The 21,367-nt window shown below is 39.8% G+C and overlaps 1 protein-coding gene across 1 annotated transcript in view; it reads right to left on the bottom strand.

Moving 5' to 3' along the window:
• The window catches only part of acbd6 (acyl-CoA binding domain containing 6), a 31,563-nt gene that overhangs the window by 5,331 nt on the left and 4,865 nt on the right, over window positions 1-21,367 (bottom strand). Inside the window, exons 4-6 of the mRNA XM_077535467.1 lie at window positions 19,229-19,305; window positions 15,669-15,774; window positions 14,171-14,260 (exon numbers count right to left, since the gene is read on the bottom strand). Coding sequence (XP_077391593.1) covers window positions 14,171-14,260; window positions 15,669-15,774; window positions 19,229-19,305 — 273 coding nt within the window. The remainder of the gene's footprint in view (window positions 1-14,170; window positions 14,261-15,668; window positions 15,775-19,228; window positions 19,306-21,367) is intronic.

Below are 21,367 nucleotides of genomic sequence, written 5' to 3'. Positions count from 1 at the left end.
TGTGCAATGAATTTTTTGTTCGGCCGATGTGATACTGATTTTTGGCACAAAAAACAAAAAAAAACAAACAAACAAACAAAAAAAAAAAACGATTGACGATTACTTGGCCGGTTATTAGAGAAAAAATCAAATACATACGCAATACGTAATACATTTCAGGTCACTATTTTTGGACTGACCTGGTCCATATTCCTCATGTACAGTGGGTGTCAAATGTAAATAAATTGTTTTATTTTTTTTATTTTATTTTTTATTTATCGTTTTATATTTAGAAAAAGAGAGAGAGAAACCGAGAGAGCGAGACCGCTAGAGATATAGATGGTAGAGAGCGAAAGAGATATAGATGGTAGAGAGAGCGATAGAGAGGCAGAGAGATGGAGATAGATAGAGGCAAATAGCTAGATAGAGGCATAGACAGACAGACAGACAGACAGATAGATAGATAGATAGATAGATGGAGAGGGGAGGGAGGGAGCGAGAGCCAAAGAACTTAAAAGAACTATGTACAGTAACAAAATTCAGTATTTAACATTTTAAACATCAAGGTGTAAATAAATGTTGATGTATGGCGTAGAGAACGTAGACTGTTTTTAATGCACTGTGTGTGCACATGTGAGGGGTCAGTGGCCTGTCCTCTCAGCGTTCCCTAATGCCCCTGGATCCAGGACCCAGGCTTGATGGAATCACGGGAAATTGGATTGTCTTCCATTTGCTTTGGAAGTAGCTTGGATGAGACACCACCCCATTACCCCCCCGCTCGGGTACACCCCTGTTCCCATCCCATTACAGAGGCATGTTGCAGCAAACCTCTGCTTTCGCATGTCATCCAAAGTTTCCCCTTGCGGTGCAGAAACGTCAGCAGAGTGTTCAGTAAAGGAGCTGCATGCACAATAGCAGCTAGCTCCAGCGCCGAGCAGTGGATCACCCTAATGGGCCGGACCAATATGCTTAGGTGCAGCCTGAATAGGGATTGACCTATTAGTACAATTGCAGTATTGCTGGATGTAAGTCACACCCATCTATCATTTCTACCAAGCAAGCGAGGTGAGGTAAGAGAATGATGATAGAGAAAAGTTTGGATTTTTGAGACTTACAATGAGTTGGTCCCAAGAAAAGATCAGGTAGCATATTTACATTTTTGTGTCAACTTGTAAAAAAAAAAAAAAAAAAAAAAAAAAAAAAAAAAAAAAAAAACACATCTGTCATCTGTTTGATGAGAGCGGAGGAATGTCAGATGAATCTGTCAAGCAGGAAGAAATAAAAGCCTCAGCTGTACTTGAACTTATCCACAGCACAGACACACAGACGGACTGTCGCAAATGTCATTCATGGAAAGTGACTGAACTGGTTTTATGCATGGATCCGCTTCCACAAATCTCTTGCCGGTCGGACAAGAATAGTCCAAATGTTGAGCCTAAACTGTTTACAGCAGCATTAAGTGGCGGCTTCAAGGGCATAAAACATAACTGGGTTTGGGGATACAAATAGAGCGCAGACGTCCCTGGAGTCTACGATACACTCTAGCAGCATTTCATTCTGATTGTGCGTCTGAGCCTCGGATGAGATTTCTTTAGGTTGATATTAAAGCTTGTACTGTCAAAGACAGCATATCCAGCTGTGGATTTTGCAGGACAAGCCTCCCTGCTACCATAAAACAAGGTGAGTACACGCAGATAGAAAAAGAAGAACATATATAAAAGGTAGCAGGACTAGGTGATTTCTTCCAGAAAGCAAAACATCATAACCACGAATAATATAGTAGATTAAACTAAATGATCGCAACGATTACCCTTGTATTCTAAGCATTAGCCAATAGTGCACTAGGGATATAACAAAAAACAGTTTGAACTGGAAAGTTAAAAGATGCAAGTGAACTGAAATGAATCGTTCTACTTTGAAATATAGAGATACGTATTGAACTGTCTTTTATTAGAAAGATATATCTTAGAACGAAATTAAATAGTACTGAAAAGTTCATTCAAAAGTATGTAAAATGACAACAAAAAAGTAATTGCATCATCTCCTTTCGAATCCAACCATATCATATAAATCAAATCAAATCAAATCGTAATCCCACTAATTCGAACTGAATCAAATCATTCTACTTTCCAAATGAACCGTTCTTGAATCATTTCACACTGCACTTTTTATCAATCTACTGCACTTATGAGGACAATAACGTTAACACATGCACTTATGAAGACAATAATGCCCACACGTTATGTTTATGATCAGGAGCAGTTTCTTATAATTTGCCTCTCGCTGAGACTGTTATAAAAAATTGTGATGCATATCTTCCAATGACTCATTAGATCTTACAAGTGTGCCTTTGATGGGGTGACTGTGCCTTTCATTAATCAATCACTGCTTACAATTTGAGACATTACTGTGATTAGCTTCAATGACAGTCGCCAACATAATCAGAAGACGACCACATCTTGGCTACCAAAAATGGCAACCGATTTTATCCTTATAATATACAGGCCTTTGCATATAATTGCCATTGGGTGGAAACCTCGTGTATCCAAATATGGTCAATTTCCTTTTCTTTCTCTCTTTCTTTCTTTCTTTCTTTTTTTTTTTTTAAACAAATGGACATTATTGGTCTTACTGGTCCTCTTGCTATCTGTTCTTCTTATACATTTAAATTAGACCAGATTTACAGTGCTGAAACGAGCTTGAGACCAAATCTATGGGAAGTGTTTTAAAACACAGCCTCTTCCCTCACTCTGTGGGAGCTATGCAGGATTTCGTCACCTCAAGATTAAAAGTCAGAATGCTTTTCAGACAATAATGAGTAAAAATAGACATATTCGAGTAAGCCTGTTCTGTTACAAATGGATAGCTGTCATGCTTCGGTGCAGAAGGAAATCGACATCTGTGAAGGTAGCTGGGTGCTGAACCATTTCCACACATTCACACTACACAATCAGCTCATTGTTTCATTCATTGCCTATTTCATGGCTCTCAGACCTTTGAAAAAGAGTTTGGGAAGATGATGTAACCACATGCTTTTGTGAAATATTAAAAGCTTTTTGTCTGGTTGGTGGGTGAACAAGAGCGCAGATTTTGATTTGGACGCCTGGCGGATGCGACATGCTATATGTGAGTATTAAATTTAATTAAATTAAATATGATTTTGGGGTAGTGTTGTGCTGATGTTGATGAGTATCAAAAAAAAGGATTATACCAACTTGAATATTACAATGTTGGAAACAAGATGGCATTTTTTCCTTGAATAGTATTGATTTTTTTTCAAGAACCGTGAGTACCGTGCTAAAAAAAACAAAAAAAACAAAAACAGTTGCTGCTCAGCATTTAAAGGACGACAATTCAATTTTATTAAAATTCAATTGTGATTCCCTTTCTCTGTTATTTTCTTTTTCAAACTTTACACTCTCCTATTTCCCGTCTGCCCTCCACCCCTGACAGAAACATTAAACAAGAGGGGGGAAAAACGGACAAGCAATTATAATTTATGATCAATGAATGCAGCAGCTTCTGACTTTCATAATGACAGCGGCTGAGAGGAAGTGCGTGCGTGTGTTGGCTAAATCGATCGACTGGAATCATTGGCATGCAGATTCCGGCAGATCGCATTATGAAAGAGCAGGTGCTATTAATCTAAAAGTTGAAAGATGGAAGAGCTGAAGATGCCGGTCACTTCCCCGGGACCCGTCTAGAACCATAACAGCAACCGTGGCCCCCAAAACCTGAAGCTTCATATGCTTCTTTTTAAAGATTTTATGATGAATGACTGCAAAGCGCAGGACATACCAAGTGAGTTTTTGTGAGTGGGATGGATTGCAAAGACTCGTGAGACACACAGGTAGGTACGAGTAATACGCAATGACAGATCACTTTCAGGTTTACGTGATTAATGACTGAGTGAACCACCAGAATCATTTTAAACATCTACTTTTGGTCATTACATTTTTTTTCTTGCAAGACTTTGTACTTTTACATCCCACCATTGTATATACATCTACAGTCACGTGTGTCCAGATTTTTTGACTGGTACTGTACATACAAACAGGGGTGAGAAGTAAAAAAGTGCAAATACTTAATTTAGTGTACTGTATATAAATGAAGTGCCATTTACCATTTACTTAGACCTCCAAAGCAATACAGAAATAAGCCATTAAATTATGCAAAACATCACTCGTCACTAGCAGCAATGGATTAGCGTGTAGTTTGGATTTTGTTTTCCTAAAATTGTTAGAAAAGAAGAATCCTTGATTTGTTAATAAAATTACCACTGACTGCTTTGTAATTCAACTTAAGCTTTTCTATCAACAATGTTAAAACGCCAAAATGTCCCTCTACCGATAATAAAGCCTTTATGATGGAGACAGTTTCACCATGTAACCTATTGTTTGCGTATTGCCATTATATCCATCCCTCCATTTTCCAAACCGAGGAGAAAAATTCATTCAAAAGCTGAACAAATTAGAGGTCAAGACGAACAAATTGTGTTCCTTACAGGTTCAAGACCTGCTTCAAATGAATTCAAAGTCGGTTTCCATTGTTAAACAGGTGATATGTTGTTTTCTGAGCATTATTAAACTACCACTGAGCAAGGCACTAAACCCACAAAAGCTCTCTTGAGAGTGTAAATTGAATTTCCACACGCAGGCCAATTAAATATTTATGTTTATTTATTTAGTTGAGATGTTTGCGAGTGTGTATGTCTTGGAATTCCAAATGACAAATCAGATGCGCGTGCGTGAGCACCGTGCGCTTTATGTGCGTACTGGGAAGGCCCCGGTGTTAAAAGGATCTGCTCAGTGCAGAGGCATCCTTAATTGAATCTGGGCCTCCGTTCTGCGCCGCAAGAGGTAACCTTGCCACTCAGCGTGTGAGGACTGCCACCCGTGGTCAAATTAGCCTGACGCCTAACTCGCCGCCCTTCACACCGCCTGGGAGCGTCCTTCAGGTGGCCGGGTGCTCCCCCTCACCCACCCTTTCGCCTGTGGCTGACATCATAGTACCAGTAAAGGTGGTATAGATTGCAGATATATATATATATATATATATATATATATATATATATATATATATATATATATATATATATATAATTTTTTTTTGTGTGTTGCAACGATGGCTGTTTTTATACTGTAGTCAATTCAACAAGTATAGCAAAAGCATTCAATAAACGCACAAAAGTTCAACTTGGTTGATTTTCAGTTATGAGAACAAAATGCTTCTCTTGTTTGTAAATCGTTTTTTACCCAGGCGCAGCCCCCTCCCCGCTTTGCGTCACCAAGCGTGCTTGTTCCCATGGGACGCCTTAGCCTCCATTACGGTCATCAGAGTGGAGGATAGGGTTGAAGCCCAGCATTAACGTGGCTGGGGGGGGGGAAGCCCCCACCGTCTGTCCTCCTGCAGCTCATCGATGATGTTTAAAAAGAAATATATGAAATAAATAAATGCAAAAAAAAAAAAAAAAAAAAAAAAAAAGAGTGTAATATGAAAATCAATGGCCAGGCGAGCGAGGGCTGCAGCGGAGGCAGCGGGAGTAGAGGAGGTGGGGGGCTCATAAAGCTGAGTACTGCGGGAGACTGATGGAAAGCAAAACACTTACTTTGTTTATTCTCTCTCCTCACCCCCCCTTTCCCTCCACCCACAGTGTTTCCAGCTCTTACTCCCCCCCTTCCCTCTGTCTGAAGCGGTCGAGGACAGCTTTAATGCTCCTGACAATTTATGTGGATGGTTAAGAACGATGGAAATCAAATAGTAGGATGTAGGCGAGGCCCAGTGAGTGGCCAATAAGAACGAAACGAAAGCTGATGAAGGCAAAGACGACTGTTACCTGCTGCAAGGCCTCTATAGACAGCAGCAGCATTACTGTCAAGTCAAAAGCTCGCCTCTGAGCGCTCGCATTATACATTCATAAGTGTGTGAATGTCTGACCGGCTCTTTTGACACTGCAACAGCTCTCATTTCATTAAGTCAAGCGGTCTGACGACTACTTAACATGAATCCTAAAAGACCATCTCACAGATGCATTCATGAAAATGTAACGTGCGTGTGATATATGCCATTTGAATTGTTCGTCAAACTAATGGGGTAAATTCCACGGAAGAGGCGGGACTGTTTTTGCACATCAGTTTGGTTCCAGTTCGGTTTGCAACGTGTGGGCTGCGTCAAAATACTTGTGCTTGCGACTTTGTGCCTCTCGGTTGTGCGTTCGCAACCCGGACCAGAACCAAACTGATGTGCAAAATCACGTCCAACAACATGTCGACAAACAGACAGGAACTAGTTTACAGACGCATGGTCAGTGTTGACAACTTTGACATCTCTGATTCCTTTAGCAACTATTTTTCAATCGACTTTTGAACCGAGGTACTGTGTGCTCTTAAACAGCAAATATTTTTGCCAAGGTCAACTTGCCACACCTGCTCCTCCACACAGAGCTTTCTGTGCAATAGTAATAATAATTGGTTTGTTTTAATGGTGCACCACTCCCCATATAAAAGTATACCTGTTTTTTTTTCCCAAAAGACCTCCCAAGTTATGCATTGCAGACAAAAGTTTTAGAACCACTGCTGTAGTTACGCAATCAGTTTTAGTTTGAACCCTTTATAAAAGCACAAGAGAACATTCAAATTCGAAATGTCATTAGCTGGGTTTCCATTGCCCTCAGAAAACGTGCAAAATAGAAATTACGCAATTGCAAACAGATGGAAAGAGAAATTTCAAAAAAATCTCTCAAATATCACAAAAAAAAAACAAAAAAAACGGTGTATCGCAAAAGTGTAGTAGACACATTTTTCGCGTTTCCACTAGTCATGTGCCACCGTCTGGTCATATGCGTAAGAAGTTACCGGTACATGACTAACATTCCTCTTATCTTATCTTGGTTTCATGGCGGCTACACTTGACACGCTACACAAGGACAGAAGAAGAAACTAAACTTCATTAGGAAGGACAATATAACCTCTCGGTTTAGACACAAAGCAACACAGGAATGCAGACTTTATAAGGAGCTAGAATGGAAAATGAGAGAGGAAAGGGTTCAACAAAGGAGGTTTTGCAAACCGTACACAAACCTCTGGCGAGAACATTTCATGAGATTTTACAAGAATTATGAGATCTTGTACGTGAATTACGCTTCAGAAGCCAAACACTTTTCAAGAGAAACACCTACAAGTAGAAATTGTACTTTTATCAAAATTGTAGATATATCGCTTTTATTTTCTGAAAAACTGTGATGGAAACCCAGCAACTGACACAGTATTATTGGAGTAAGTTAAAATATGACTATCATCGGACCAGTCGCCATGGGCGGGCCTTGGGGGTCCGTGCCCGCCCTGTCAGTCAGCCGTGCCCGCCCTAGCAAGATGACTCACCAACTATTCGTCCTATCAGTCACGTAAACTTGCGCCTTCTGTTTTAAGTAAAGCATGGCGTGCCAGCCAACCACATACCTCCTTTCAAGTTTGGCTGTGATTGACAACTAAGCGAGCCAATGACAATCAGGATCAGGAGGGATGGGGTGGGGTGGGGGGAGACGCGAGCTCTGCAGACGTGCCTTAGCCAAATCTACTTCCGGGTAGATAGTGCGCATTTGCCGGCTGGCGCTGGGACCAAAGACTTCATTTCAGACTTCAGATTTCAGAACGAACTGCCACTTTTAAGTGACAGAAAATATTTCTGAACACGTTTGCAGTTGTCACAAGGGTGATAAAGTGTGCCCCCCCAAAAAAAGGTAATGCCCCCCCTACAATTTCTTTCTGGTGACGGGTCTGACTATCATAATAATAGGGTAGAATCTTAAGTAAAAAGCCTAGAGAATACTTGGCTGGCTATGCAAATGAGGTTTGGTTGCTGAAGAGATGCCAGTACACATCCATACTGTAGAAGCGCCGGGGTTTTATTGGGCAAGGTACCAAATTGCCAACCGTTAGGCGCAACAATATCATTACATTACAGCTTTCCTTTGCCTGCATGCTCGTAGGATCTGTGATTATGCTGGATTGGAATATATAATAAAACAGAATTTTGAGGCAGTAAAAGATGTTTATATTGATGTGCTAATGATCTTTCCCCAAAGACAGCTGTAAACATAACAAAATGCCAAAAGAAAAAAAATCCTCTTGCATACCTTATTGGATGCATCACAGGCAATAATGCCATAAAGTTACAGGAGAGGCAAGTCGGCCAGCAGACAAACTTGTAAAGACAAGAGTAATATTTTACAGTAATGCTGTCATTGGGTCTATTATGAAGAGGTAGTCAGAGGGAGTGCTCTTAAATATGTGTAACAGTATATGAAGCAAACTACAGCTGAATTCAGTATTATTAATCAGTCAAGCTGCCAAAGGAGCTGAAATGTGCTCATTTCACATCCAAAATGAAACAGTCGTGCTCAAACATATTGTGTGATTGTGGTGCATTGCAGCGTGAATTTATACTTATTTGGTTTCTCTAGAGTGCATTTCTCATTTTTATTCCTTTTTGTACATACATAATGCGCTAAGGGAGGAAGGTTGCACATTTACACCTGCACACGTATGCGCAACAAACACACTTGGGCACACAATTATGATGAATCTTACTGGGTATTTGTTATGACTGGGTTGACTGCGCCATTAGTTATAGACAGTATTGCTGGGAAAGGGCAGAGTAGGCAACCTGTAACAATGCCTCCAACATTGACTTTCTATCAGAGGAGTGTGTGCGTTTGTGTGGAACTGCATGAGCTACAACGATGACGCTGAACAGGGAAAAGAAACCCCACCACGGCACAGCCCCCACAAAAGACCGTATAACCTCGTTTTTTGTAATATATTTGTTCGAAGAAGTCTGACTAAACCTGAATCATGAAAACTGAAGCAATATTCCTGATATAAATAATGTAGACTAATTAATTTACTCTGGACAACAAAACATATGAACAAAAAATAAATTTGGGAAATTGTAGCAATAATTGTAAATAATAAGTTATACATTTGCTGCAATTAAGAACTGCTTCTGCTTGCAATGAAGAATGCTTTGCTTTGCTTCACACTCACACATAGCCTAGCCATATATGTTATCTTCTCATACATTTGCTGCAATGAAGAACTGCTTCTGCTTGCAATGAAGAATGTTTTGCGCTCCTCCCACTCACATTCAGATAGCCTGGCTATTTTGAAGATGACTCAAAAAGCTGAAGAACCACAACATCTAACGCAGCAGACTGGTTCGAGCCAGTCTGCTGAGGTCGCCTGTTTTCTGTTAAGAAATGATTGCAAACTTCACCACACATGTACTCAGCAATCTTCCACTAACATGCACAACACATAGACAAACAAGTACATTGTCTTCCAACTATGCCTTGCATTAGCATTTTTAGGCTTGGAACACCCATGTAACTAGGGGCGTGGAAAGGGCGTGGAAAACCAAATAAATGGAGCGGGTGAGGAGAGAAATCTTCAGAGAGTGCAGGAGTGAATTGTATCAGTCAGTTCCTCTCCTCTCTCCTTGCGAGCCCTGAACAGAGTGCCTTCTCTCCTTTTTGTGTCATGTTTAATAGATGAACAACGGGTAACCCTGACAGAAATGTGTAAAATAATTAGAAATTGTAACATACAGGAAGGGTGGAAATATGTCACAACCAAGACAGTCCAATCCTGTACCAGTAGCCAGGACAGCCGCATCATGTCGACTTTGTTGTTTTGTGTTCCTCAGCCGCCAATTGCGGGCCATCCCCACAGTCAGATATTTATTACTATTGATCTAGCCGGTCCCGGCTGAGGACTTTTGTTCTGTCGGCTCCGGGCTCTGACCTCAATTAAGTTATGAATTTCTATCTGATAGACTGGGAGCACTTGGGTCCTGCAGCGGCCGTGCTACCACGCTGGATTAATTAGAATTAGCGGTGCTGCGAGTCGCCCTTTCCGCCTCATGGATCATGTTGTTTTAATACAACGTGGAGGCGGAGGCGAGTGAGAGCGAGACAGTCGCGCATGAGCATGCGGCACCTGCTCTGCCTCGTCTTCAGCTCACTTCCTGTTGGTGTGGTGTGAACAATGTGTCCTTCCTGGCGTTGTGTTTGCGTGGTGTTAACCTGCACTTTGGTTAATCCCAACTTTCGCTCTACGCCTCTGCCACTTACTCCCACTAATCACGCTCGAAGTACCACATTGTGTAAATATACTCTGGGCTGCTCTCGACCTTTGTGACCGTCTGGAGTACCTCCGAAACATCTGACTCAAGTTCCCATGAATAACTGCACATTACCATGGCAACTGTCTGCCTTGTTGGGATGTTTTAGTGGAGGGGCTTGGATTTGCACCTGAAAACAAAAGTTGGGGATGTGTGGGGATGAGTGAGCAGTGGATGTTGGACCAAAAATGACCACACAGGCACACACATTACTGGGTGTTGAATGTCACCGAGAGACTCCCAAAGTCACCAGAGCATTAAAAATATAAACAGTCACTGTCTCAAATGTGTGGGAGAAAAATGTGAGTTAACTGGTGATGCTTTCAGTCACTTCTCTTGCTTTGCCTGTCTGTTGGATTTCATAAAAAGTAGAAAAAAATACAGTCAGGCGATGACAGAGACACACATTCAACTTGGGGGCAGATTTATCTAGTTCCAGTAAAACATTTTTTTTTTTTTCGTTTCATTTTTTGTAAAATTCATATAGAAAACCATGTATACAATGCTGCTTGAAGACACTATAATTTGCATACAGTGGCAGCAGCAATGAGCGTGTGCATTCCCTGTACACCAGCTTATCCAAAAGTCTACTTCCAATATTATTACATGGTGAAGAATTTGAGCTATGGAAGTCTTTTCACCAAAAAAGTGTGATCAAGCTTTTTATTCTCTTGAGTGGCGCTCACACAACAGTCCCATGTGCCATAATTTGTATGTTAAATACATTTAACAGACACCCCATGTGTTTTAGGGAACATATACTTTTCAGTGTTATGCTGTTCTTTCACTTCCACCACATTTTGAAAATAAATAAATGCCATTTTCATCTCCAACACATTGCCTTCAGCATGGATGGGCAACTGAGGGGGGCACATTTTTATTTATTTTATTTTTTCATCAGTGTTACTCGGGGGCGACCCCCTTTGTGTTTCGTGGAAAACATATATTGAATGTTTAACGGTGTTTTGTCTTGCACATTCTTGAGGAAACATTATTTAAACTATTATATCTACCCAAATAAGGACTATATTTGTCAATGTACGGAAACAATTACAGAAATAAATAAATAATAGTTACATGATATTTAAATTATATGGCAAATCTGAGAAGGGAAAAATGCTAATTACGAATGAAATTGACATCTGATCCATTTTGACACCAGTTGTGATATGATGGAATGCCTTAAATGAATTTAAGTCTCAGCCTCATTCAGGCTTTAAATACATTATAGTACACACAGTGCTTAATAAGTACACTTGTTAAGCTGTAATTTCCATTATTACATGAAGTGAGATTGTACTGCACATGTGCCTGTCCCACTTTTACTGGGCTTGTGGCAACATTGAGAGGATGGGGCCTCAACTACAGTTGGCAGGTGGCAGAGCCGTGATCTGTGCATTCAAATGCACACACACTTCCATGCGTGCACACGCAAACACGCACATGCACACACCCCGGTCTATTGTAGCGCCCCGCCCCCAGGCTTGATCCAGGATTAACTATCAAACGAGCCCTTAATGCAGGTTACCGGGGTTTGGGAACAATTCACTAAAACAATCAGTTGATTAATTTCAAACGATTTCCCTCCTCAGCCAGGCAAATAATACTTTTTGTTTAACTCCAAAGCCCCCCCCTCCCACCTTTTTTAATCAACAAATTAAGCATAAATCATGTTTGATCTTTATTTACTGGTTGCTCAGCAGTTGGTGGAGGTCAAGAGAGATTACCCGTGGCTCCAAACAAACATTCCTCCATTTCGCTTATAAATGTTTTTTCTTTCTTTTTGCTGTCACACATTTTGGCCACAAAGGACAGATTCTCATTACCTCTTCTCTGATTAAAAGGAAAGCGACAAAAGGCGGAATCAGGCAAGTTCTAATAAGAAGGGCATCGTTCCACAAGCTTTAAATAATGAGATAATTTGGCATTGTGAGGGAGTGGTATGATTTAGACAACTATATTTTTCTCTCAGCCACCTCATAAATCTGCTTCCAATAACACTGCTTGTCTAATTTCTGGAATCTCTCTCTAATGAGACGACGTGCTGCAAAACGCTTGTGAGTTTGACCGCGACTCTGATCAGCTAATTTGCAGCCCTATACTTGAGTCTTACACAATGTGAGTGTATTTACTATACTTAATGAGGAAGTCAGCAAATCATATTTTCTCCTTTTGACGCCTCTGAAAAACAAAAACAAAAAATATATATATTATGGCAAAAATTCGGGATGGGCAGCTTATCAGTTATCGGCCACTCACAACAACAACAGATCCAGTTTTACGATCAGAAACTAGAAATTACAAGATTATAAAATTGATATTAATTTCATGTGATTTAAGGAAAATGCTATATTGGGATATAATGAATGATTGAATGATTATGTTATTGGGATTTTCTTCTATTTTGATTGTTGTTGTTTTTTGTTTTATCTCTGCTGTTCATTTGTTTATATGTTCAAAAAAATAATAAAAGAAAAAAAAAGAAAGAAAAAAAAAAATATAGGTATTTCTTTAAAATTATCTATTATTCATTGTTTTTCTTGGGGAAATTTCATGTATCAAAAGTACTGGTGATGTCAGTATTGTTGACTACTCAAGAGTTGATTACTCGTACTTGTATCAGTCAGAAAAATTAAGTAGCATCGAACATCTACTAGTAAAAATTTACAAATGGCATTTTTGGCCTATAATCTAAGTAATGTTGATATACAAAGTATGACATTTGAAATAATATTGCGGCCTGTGGCAATACTTTCCAGCACAGTGCATTCTCAAACCACAGAAACCTGCTGTAAGGCAAAACTACAACAATGGATGCTTGCTTTTTCCAAAACGGACAGACGCCTTTATCTACTGTATCTTTTGAATGCTCTATATCATCAGTTATATGTTTTTCATAGTTATCCCTCAGTTAAGTCCTTTATGAACCATTCCCAGCAAATCCCCCCTACTCCTCCTCCCTGCATCACTGGAAACAAAAAAGGCACGTATGGTCACACAAAGTCATTTGTGAAATGTCCTGATTATGTGGCTTGTAAAACAATTTGCCTGATTACTTCCAATTGATTCAGCCTTACGGTTAAAGCCACGGTGTGCAACCTGGTCTGGTGGCTGTCGTGCCTTCTGGGCAGACAGAGGACTAATTTCTCCGATGTGCAGCTGAGCCAGCTTACAGTCCAAGCTAAAGCCCTCCTGGATGTTGCTAAACCTTGGGGAAGCTAAAGGGTACACTAGTACTGACCAGCCACCTCTTTTTGATGAAGCTGTGGAGGATTTGTCTGGGCCTCAATGTGAATTAAAGGTGACCTTCGGACAGGGGTTCGGGTAAGAAGAGGAGGGAAACAGGGATATGAACATGACTGAATATACATTAATGATTGCTTTTTTGCATGTGCAAGTACAAGTAACTCTAATAACATCTCTTCATTCACACTCAGGGTATTTCTATTAGTAAAAACAGCAGATACAGTGTTATGGGGTTTTCATGATTGATGGTTTTGAACGGCCTTCAGAACTTCTTCATACATTAAGAATTTTGTTGATCAAGTGGAATTGAATTGCTCAACTATTTCTTCAGGCTCTGCTACAAGAAGTAGAGAAACTTCTGAACATGGCCAGGGCAGAGGTAAGAGTTGAGACGTAAGATATTGCATTGATGTCTGGTTTGTGACTTATCAGGATTACATCAATACTACATTACCAATTAAATGAAGGTTTTGACTTGTGACCATTATAAACCACTTGAAATGGAATCAAGTGTGACGGTAGCAGGCATAGACCAATTATTGGCCAGCCCAATTATCGACCGGGCTAAATCTCAGCGCAAATATTTGACTAAATAAATAGATTTAAACTTCGATGAAAGGTTTCATCTGTTGTGTTGATGTTTTGTCATTCTAAAACGAATCCTTGAGCTAAACGTGTCTCATGTTGACCACCATATTTGGTGTGAAGATTATCAGGATTCTGCTCATTCCCCTTAAATTTCCTCAATTTACTAATGTGTGCCTACCTGGCTGTTGATATCGGCTTTGTGCTGCAGGAGAAAAGAAACCAGCTCCTTGTGGCCTCTGTCACAAGCCCAATGCAGGAGAGCTCGGCCCTGCAAACACACACACCTGTCAGCACGGAAAGGTACCTAAACTCTGTACGAACAAAATGGAGTTATCAGTTGGGTTTGTTAAAAGCGCTTGTTGAGCTTGTTTGGCCAGGTCATGCACACCAAGATGATAACCATAATAAAGCTAAAACATTTCCATCTTTTCACTATGTTTTTTTTTTTTTTTTTAAAAGTGGAGAACGAGGATTTCAAAATAAAAAGTAGCAAGTCCGTAGACTTGATTGATTGGCCTGTGTGAGCATGCGTGCTACTCTATATCATGTTGAAACACAGAGTGGCCTCTCCTTTGGTCCGAGATCAAGTTCATTTTTCAGTGGGGGCAATTAGGTAAAACAAACTCTCCAAGTCCAATTCTGCTGCTTAAATCATATTGATCACCGCAGCCGCATGTTAAAACGGATACTTAGGAAAGGGACCGGAATACCAATGGACTTGCCCCACACTCATTCCTCTCCTTTCCTGCTCTCCTCAGGTGTGTGGCAACTGAATGATGCTTGCATCATCACTAAAGACAAGAATTAAGTAGTAGGCCAATGGAAGTATTAAGTGGAGAGCTTTTGAGGGGCTTCAATGGACTACCATGAATCAATCAGGGAATTATTTTAAAAACAAAAAGGAAACTAAGATACCATGCAAGAAATCTGTGCTCAAGCTCAAGATAAAAACCAGCAACTAGGGTAACTTAAAGTCTGTAAATATACTGGAATATACTGATTGGTGTTAAAATTTTAACAGTTAAAATTGACAGAACATGTTTGACCTGATGTTCAAGCAATACAGCCCTGATTATTGGCAATAAGGTGTAAGGACCCTTTTTTTTTTTTTTTTAATCTAGTATAATGCCATCCAAGTTTGAGAAATTGGGCTACCTGAAAAGGTCCTCTTAAAAAGGCCTTTCGAGAATCATTTACAAAGTTATGTGTTATACACAAAATAGCATGACTTTGACTTTGAGAAGTGCCTTGCATTTTTCTTCCCCTATAATATTCATGTACAAAATTAAAGATGTATTACTGCTATGGTGTCCTCTGTATTAAATGGCTGTTTGTAATTATCACGAAATAACCTTTTAAAAAAAAACTGATTAAAGATTAATTTGCAGGATCATTAAACTGACAAGTTGGATGTCTCCTAGATATATTTCTCCCATGTTGAGCCTCGCAAGGAGTATTTCCACACATCTGGGGAGGAGTGCAAGGAAATGGTCACAGGCCCTTGGCCTGCAGTCAGGCTGGTGGCTTGTGTGAAACTTCACCACTGCCCTCTACCGTTAAACAGGGAGTACTGTAATTAGATTTGAGTTCAAGCTCAACTGCAGTGATGAGCAAGGAGAGATGTAAGCCATGTCGTGCATCATGCATGGCTGATTTTTAACAGGTCTTTTTATTACCTCTTCGTCTTTGGAGTTGACGTCCACTTTCTGAGAGCTGATGGCCTTGCTGATTTGCTCAATGTTGTTTTCTCGACAATAATCAAAGATGTTCTTATCCTCTTCTCTGACAATAAACAGAAAAAGAAAGTGCCGAGTCAAATGATTTTCCAAGGAATTGCCAGCAAAATTAAACTTTAAAATGTTTTGCTTTTCTTGTCTATCAATCGGGTATAATTAATTATTAAAAGTTATCATTTCTCTTAGTTGTCAATAATTTGATTAATCTTTTCACCTCTATAAAATGTTACAAGTGAGGCAATGTCAATATCTGTTTTTGATTAAGGTATTCGTTGTTCCCCCACATTAAGGATCACATCAAACGCACACAGACAGATAACACAACCTCTGTCTGCCTCATGCACAGGCAACAACCACATGCCACATCTCTTGGGAACGCTGACATACAACGGGTATACAAACCCACGTAGAGGCACCATCCGACCTCTGATTATATCTCTGCATCTCTAATCACCTCCTGGCATTGGGGACAAGCGTGAGTGCTGGTGTGTTGGGGTGGGAGGTGGGGGTGATGTTGTGGTAGTGGTGGGGGGGGAGCGGCAAAATCTCATTTAGAGCTTTACGCCTTCCCCTCCCTCTTACTCATGCTGGCCATTCAAATTAATTGAATTTAGTGCTCTATTGTGTGACAGACAGCCCACAAACCCGCCTCTGTACGGCTGCTGTATCCCCAAGGCCAAAAGCTTGCCATGAGGAGCAAACCTGAAGCAAAATATGGACGAAACCCTTGTTGGGATCCAGTGCTTCTCAACATGAGCACTACTAAGCTAAACCATATTCCATGCCAGTTACCTCACGATGTGCAGATAGTTGAATACAATATCTGTCATTTAAAATTTTGACTCACATTGACTCCACACAATTAACTGTAATATCCAGTGAATAATTTTTTGGGAAAATGACCCCAAATCGAGGAGGGGGTGGGGGTTCATACAGGGGACTAAATGAAGATTTTTCACATAGACATTTACCAGTACGGAAGCGCATTACATTCACTTGAAAAAACACACACACACACAAACAAAACCTCCTCTTTTTCTGACTATTTTGGGGCCGATCTTTGATTATTATTTTTTTTTCTGTTTTTCTGAATATTTTTTTCTAGCACAAAAAAAAATCAGAAAAACAAGAAAAAACAAAAATGAAAAAAAAATATTCAGAAAAACAGGAGGAAAAATTACTCAGAAAAAAACACAGAAAAAATATATTTATTTTTTTATCTCTGTACTCCAAGCGACTTGCTTCAGACTCACTAATGGCGGACACTTTCCCGCATGCAATACGCTAGAAAGTTAACCTTACTAAAATCATGCCGATCGATCGATTGACATGTTTGCATAATTGCATGCTCCATAAAACGATAAACCTAGCTTACATTAGAATAATAGTACATAGTGAAAAAACATAAAACATTACCAATAGTGTGTGTGTTACTAATTACGGTACATGCCCTACCTTAACTAAGCCTGTAAGTCATATAGTTGGAGGTATGCGGGAAAGTGTCTGCTATTAGCAAGTCTAAAACAAGTCACCTGGAGTTCAGAGGTAAAAAAAAAAAAAAAAAGAAAAAAAAAGAAAAAGAAAAAAGAAAAAAAAAGAAAGAAAAAAAAAGAAAGAAAAAAAAAGAAAGAAAAAAAAGAAAAAAAAAATTAAACCGAAAAACAGAAGCTGGTGCTCTGTTTTTCTGAATATTTTTCCCCCTTTTTTCAGAATATTTATTTATGACAGAAAATGAAATCAGTAAAACAGAAAATAAAATTCAGAAAACAGAAAATAAAAAAAACAAATAAAATAAAATACACAAAAAAAAAAGGTCCCCCCCAAAAATAGTCAGAAAAACATTTTTTTTTCCAAGTGAATGCAATACGCTTCCATATACCAGTACCATGGAATTGTAATAATAATAATAATAATTATGATGCTAATACAATTACTGATGTATAGATTTTATGGTAGTGGTTTTAAGTGACGCTATTTTCATGTTGTTTTATCATCACATTCTCTCATCTGACTCCCCTCCTTCGGCTTTCTGCCCATCAGCCTGTGATGAATCATGAATAACTCATTAGACTTTTATCACCGCAACGTTTGTATGAGCTCATGCATTTACATATTCCTGATTACCGCTCTAATGTATATTCATGAATTTCCCGCTCGGACACGCCCACTCCCTTCCTTTGCCCGATGGCCACAGTGACCCCAGTGTTACTGATGTGTGCCCGCCATCCGTCTCCCACGGCAACTAATCAATAGGCCAGCTCATCAGTCTTTTGTCAACGATCAGATTGGGATACTGTGCACTTTAGTGCCAAAGGTACAATAAAGGTTTATTATATAAGAAAACATCTATATGGTATGTGCCTGTAATCTACACTGTGACTGTGTACGTAAACTGAACAAATGATTAATGCGACTCCTGTAAGCAGTGTGACATCAACAGTGCAGCAATGCATGCTGGGAAGGTCACCAGCTTCCCTGTCATAAAAAAAAGCTGCTTGTGCGCATTGTGTATATACGTCCGGTGTGATGTACTAGAAGATATGGCCTTCATCCATCAGACGAAACTGGCCACAGTGGTGGAGCAGGCACACATACATGTACACGCTCGCAATAAAGAAGCAATGAGAAGTGAAATAACTCAGCGACTGCTTCCGTCAGAGAGTCCAGGCAACAAAGCCCCCTGTGTTGATCAGCATGTTTTGTCGAGGGGGGATTACAAACGCGGCGCTCAAAGCCTCCTCAATCACACACTGATCAGCTCAGTAACGTCGCGATATTGCAAATCAATGCCGCTTTTATCAATACGCACTCATTTTGAGAGCGAAGTAAGGAGCGATCGATGCAATTAACTCCGACAGGTGCGTAGCTGTTGAATATTGAAGGCTGCGTGTTTGTGAGCAAAGATGAAATTGGAATGCAGCAGAGCAGTCAATGTGACAGTTCCGGCGAGTTCTGCATGGATTCCAACGCAATCGCCGAGATCGTACAGTGGCGGCACGTGTACATGGTTTTTACCTGCGAGGGGAGTCAGAGTTGTGGGAATGGAACCGTGTGCCTCCACCACGTCCTCATCACGCACCCTCCTTCTTCAATGCTAACATAATTAAAAATGGGAGACACTGGCCGATATCTCCAAAGACTGTGCATACTAATTATAAAAAGAGAAACCTGCAGGATTCTAACATCTCATTTCAATTGCCAAAAGAGCTTTTTTTCCATTTGGAAGGAAGATGAGGTCTTTAAGCTTGAGTAAGTCTGCCAGGCATGAGGAAATGGGAGAAAATATTCCATTAACATAAATCTGGAGTGTATGTTACGCTCTGTTGAATGTAATCAAACACGGCAAAGTCGAGGACCAGGGCGACGTGAGCGCTGCGGGATCAGCCAACTCCACAATCCTCCTGACTTTTTACATTCTTTTGTCAAACAACAGAGGCTTTCAGAAAGCATTACAAATGAATATATTTGGTAGACTTTTTGTGTATTTTGAATTCTACTACCTGATTGTCTCCTCCTGGTACAAAGAGCTGACCGCTGCTCCTCCGAAGCCCGTTCTCCTCTCTGCTCCTCGGCTTTCCTGTCACACACACATTAGTGAACAGAAATAAAATGAAGGAATCACAATAATGCACTACTAAAAATAGAATATCCTAATTGTGTTACAGTCCTTGCTCTGGTACTGCTTAAAAGACAAAAGTTCAGGCCTGGTATTGATTAAGGTTAAGATTGATTACAGTTGTGTTTCTCTACAAATATATTTTTAGGGTGGCCTTTTGTCAAGGTCTCGGCATTTAATTTTAGGCAATTTTAAGGAAAAATGTTATATTGGGATATATATTGGAAATTATCTTTTTTCTTTTTTGGTGGAAATGTTACGTATCAAAAGTATTAGTGGTATCAGTACTTGGTATTAGTATCAGTGACTACTCAAGTGCTGAGTCGTACTGGTATAGGTATGAAAAAAAGTGGTATAAAATATCCCGACACAATTTCTAACCTTTGTACTTATAACATGGTGCATAAAAAAATGGGAAAATGCAAGATGGGTTTCAGACGTGACCTTATAAATAAAAAATACCAACGGGAGGTGTTTATTAGTGGTTTTCAAAGTGTGAAATGTTCCTCCTACCTTGAGAAGATTTCAGGCATATTTTAAAGATTCTAATCTAACTTCAGATAGGTTAACACTTATTGTGCGGAGGTCCCACCGGTGGCAAAAATTCTAAGTGTTATCTTGAAAAAAAGGTGTTTTCGGCAAAACTGCCCTAAAGATAAGGACTTTTAAACGTAATACGGTTTTGATTTTTAAATTCCAGATTTATGCCGTTTAATATTTTGACACAGGAGGCTTACGTTTCAACACTAAGCTTTGTAGAGAAGGGTGGAACATGGGCCGGGAAGAACCCATTATGTTTTGGTTTGAATGTGAATAAAGGTGCACATATTGTGTCACTATTTTTTTCCTAATGTTGTGGTAAATAATGAGTGCATCCTAATAAAATTCAGACATATGCATGAGGTGGGTACAAAGGTCCTGAGGAGGTCTGTACTCAACTGCATTATGTTTTTAATGGAATTCCTCATTAAATTTTGTTTTTTCTTGCGACCCCAGCCTATCCTTCAGTGACTAAACCTGACTGACAAAGAAGCCTACATAAATCTGATTTCATCAAAATGGAAAAAAGTGGGGGAGAAACACGACAAGTGAAAGAACGGTGCGTGCACTTTTGGGACAAACTAATCCACTTGTGAAACAGAATATTCGCTGATGCGCGGTCTCTGCTTCCCTGCTGTATAATCTAATAGAAAACCAGTATCTCCTCAACAATTGAAGCAGGAACAAAGGTCGACTTCTGGCTATTATTCTCGGCCCTGTTTCTCTGTCTATACACTACTAATTTAACGGGGTTTCCAAAATAATGGCCATGCCGCGGTAATACAATCAGCTTCTTTTCAGGTTTGTGCCTTTGCAGGCAGCTCTCTCGACTGCCTCACTGGCATTGTGTGGCAATGAGGCACAGTTGAGCAATTATTCCCCCTCTCTGCCCGCCGAGGAGAAAAGAATGTGTCAAGCATGGTCATGTGCATGAGTGTGACGTCATTAAAGTGACTGACAATACGGAATTTCAAACAACAAGTAGGGGCTTAAAGAAGAGGGCGGGGCAACATTATCGGGAGGACGACAGGTATTGTACATGTAGGGAACAAAGAAGGATTGATGTGAACAGGGACTGTGTACACGGTCAAACAGGGCTTTAAAGGCACAATCACATTATTTGTGCCTATTTTCCCAAAGGCATCCTTGTGTGGACTCCCTTTGTTAATACTCACCAAAATATATACAATGGAAAGCTCTTAATCCAAAACCTACATTGTTATAGTATCCAATCCATCAATTAATAAGGTGCTTGTCCTCATTGAAAAAATGCTGGCGGTAATGTCAAAGAAAACATCCGAGGGTTTCTGAAAGGGATTAGTTTACCCAATTATGACAGGGTGTGGAGCAATTTCAGACACGTACAAAAGGTGCAATAATATGATTATGAAAATAGAATATACTGTATGATCAAAATGATTCGTTTTATTGAGAATTTACCGTGGAAAACAAAACCATGTAAATCTTTGAGTATCATTTAACC

Source organism: Festucalex cinctus, chromosome 10 (genome assembly GCF_051991245.1).
Source record: "Festucalex cinctus isolate MCC-2025b chromosome 10, RoL_Fcin_1.0, whole genome shotgun sequence".
Lineage (NCBI taxonomy): Eukaryota > Metazoa > Chordata > Actinopteri > Syngnathiformes > Syngnathidae > Festucalex > Festucalex cinctus.
Note: the sequence above shows the minus strand (reverse complement) of the source record. Positions and strands in the feature narration are given on the sequence as shown.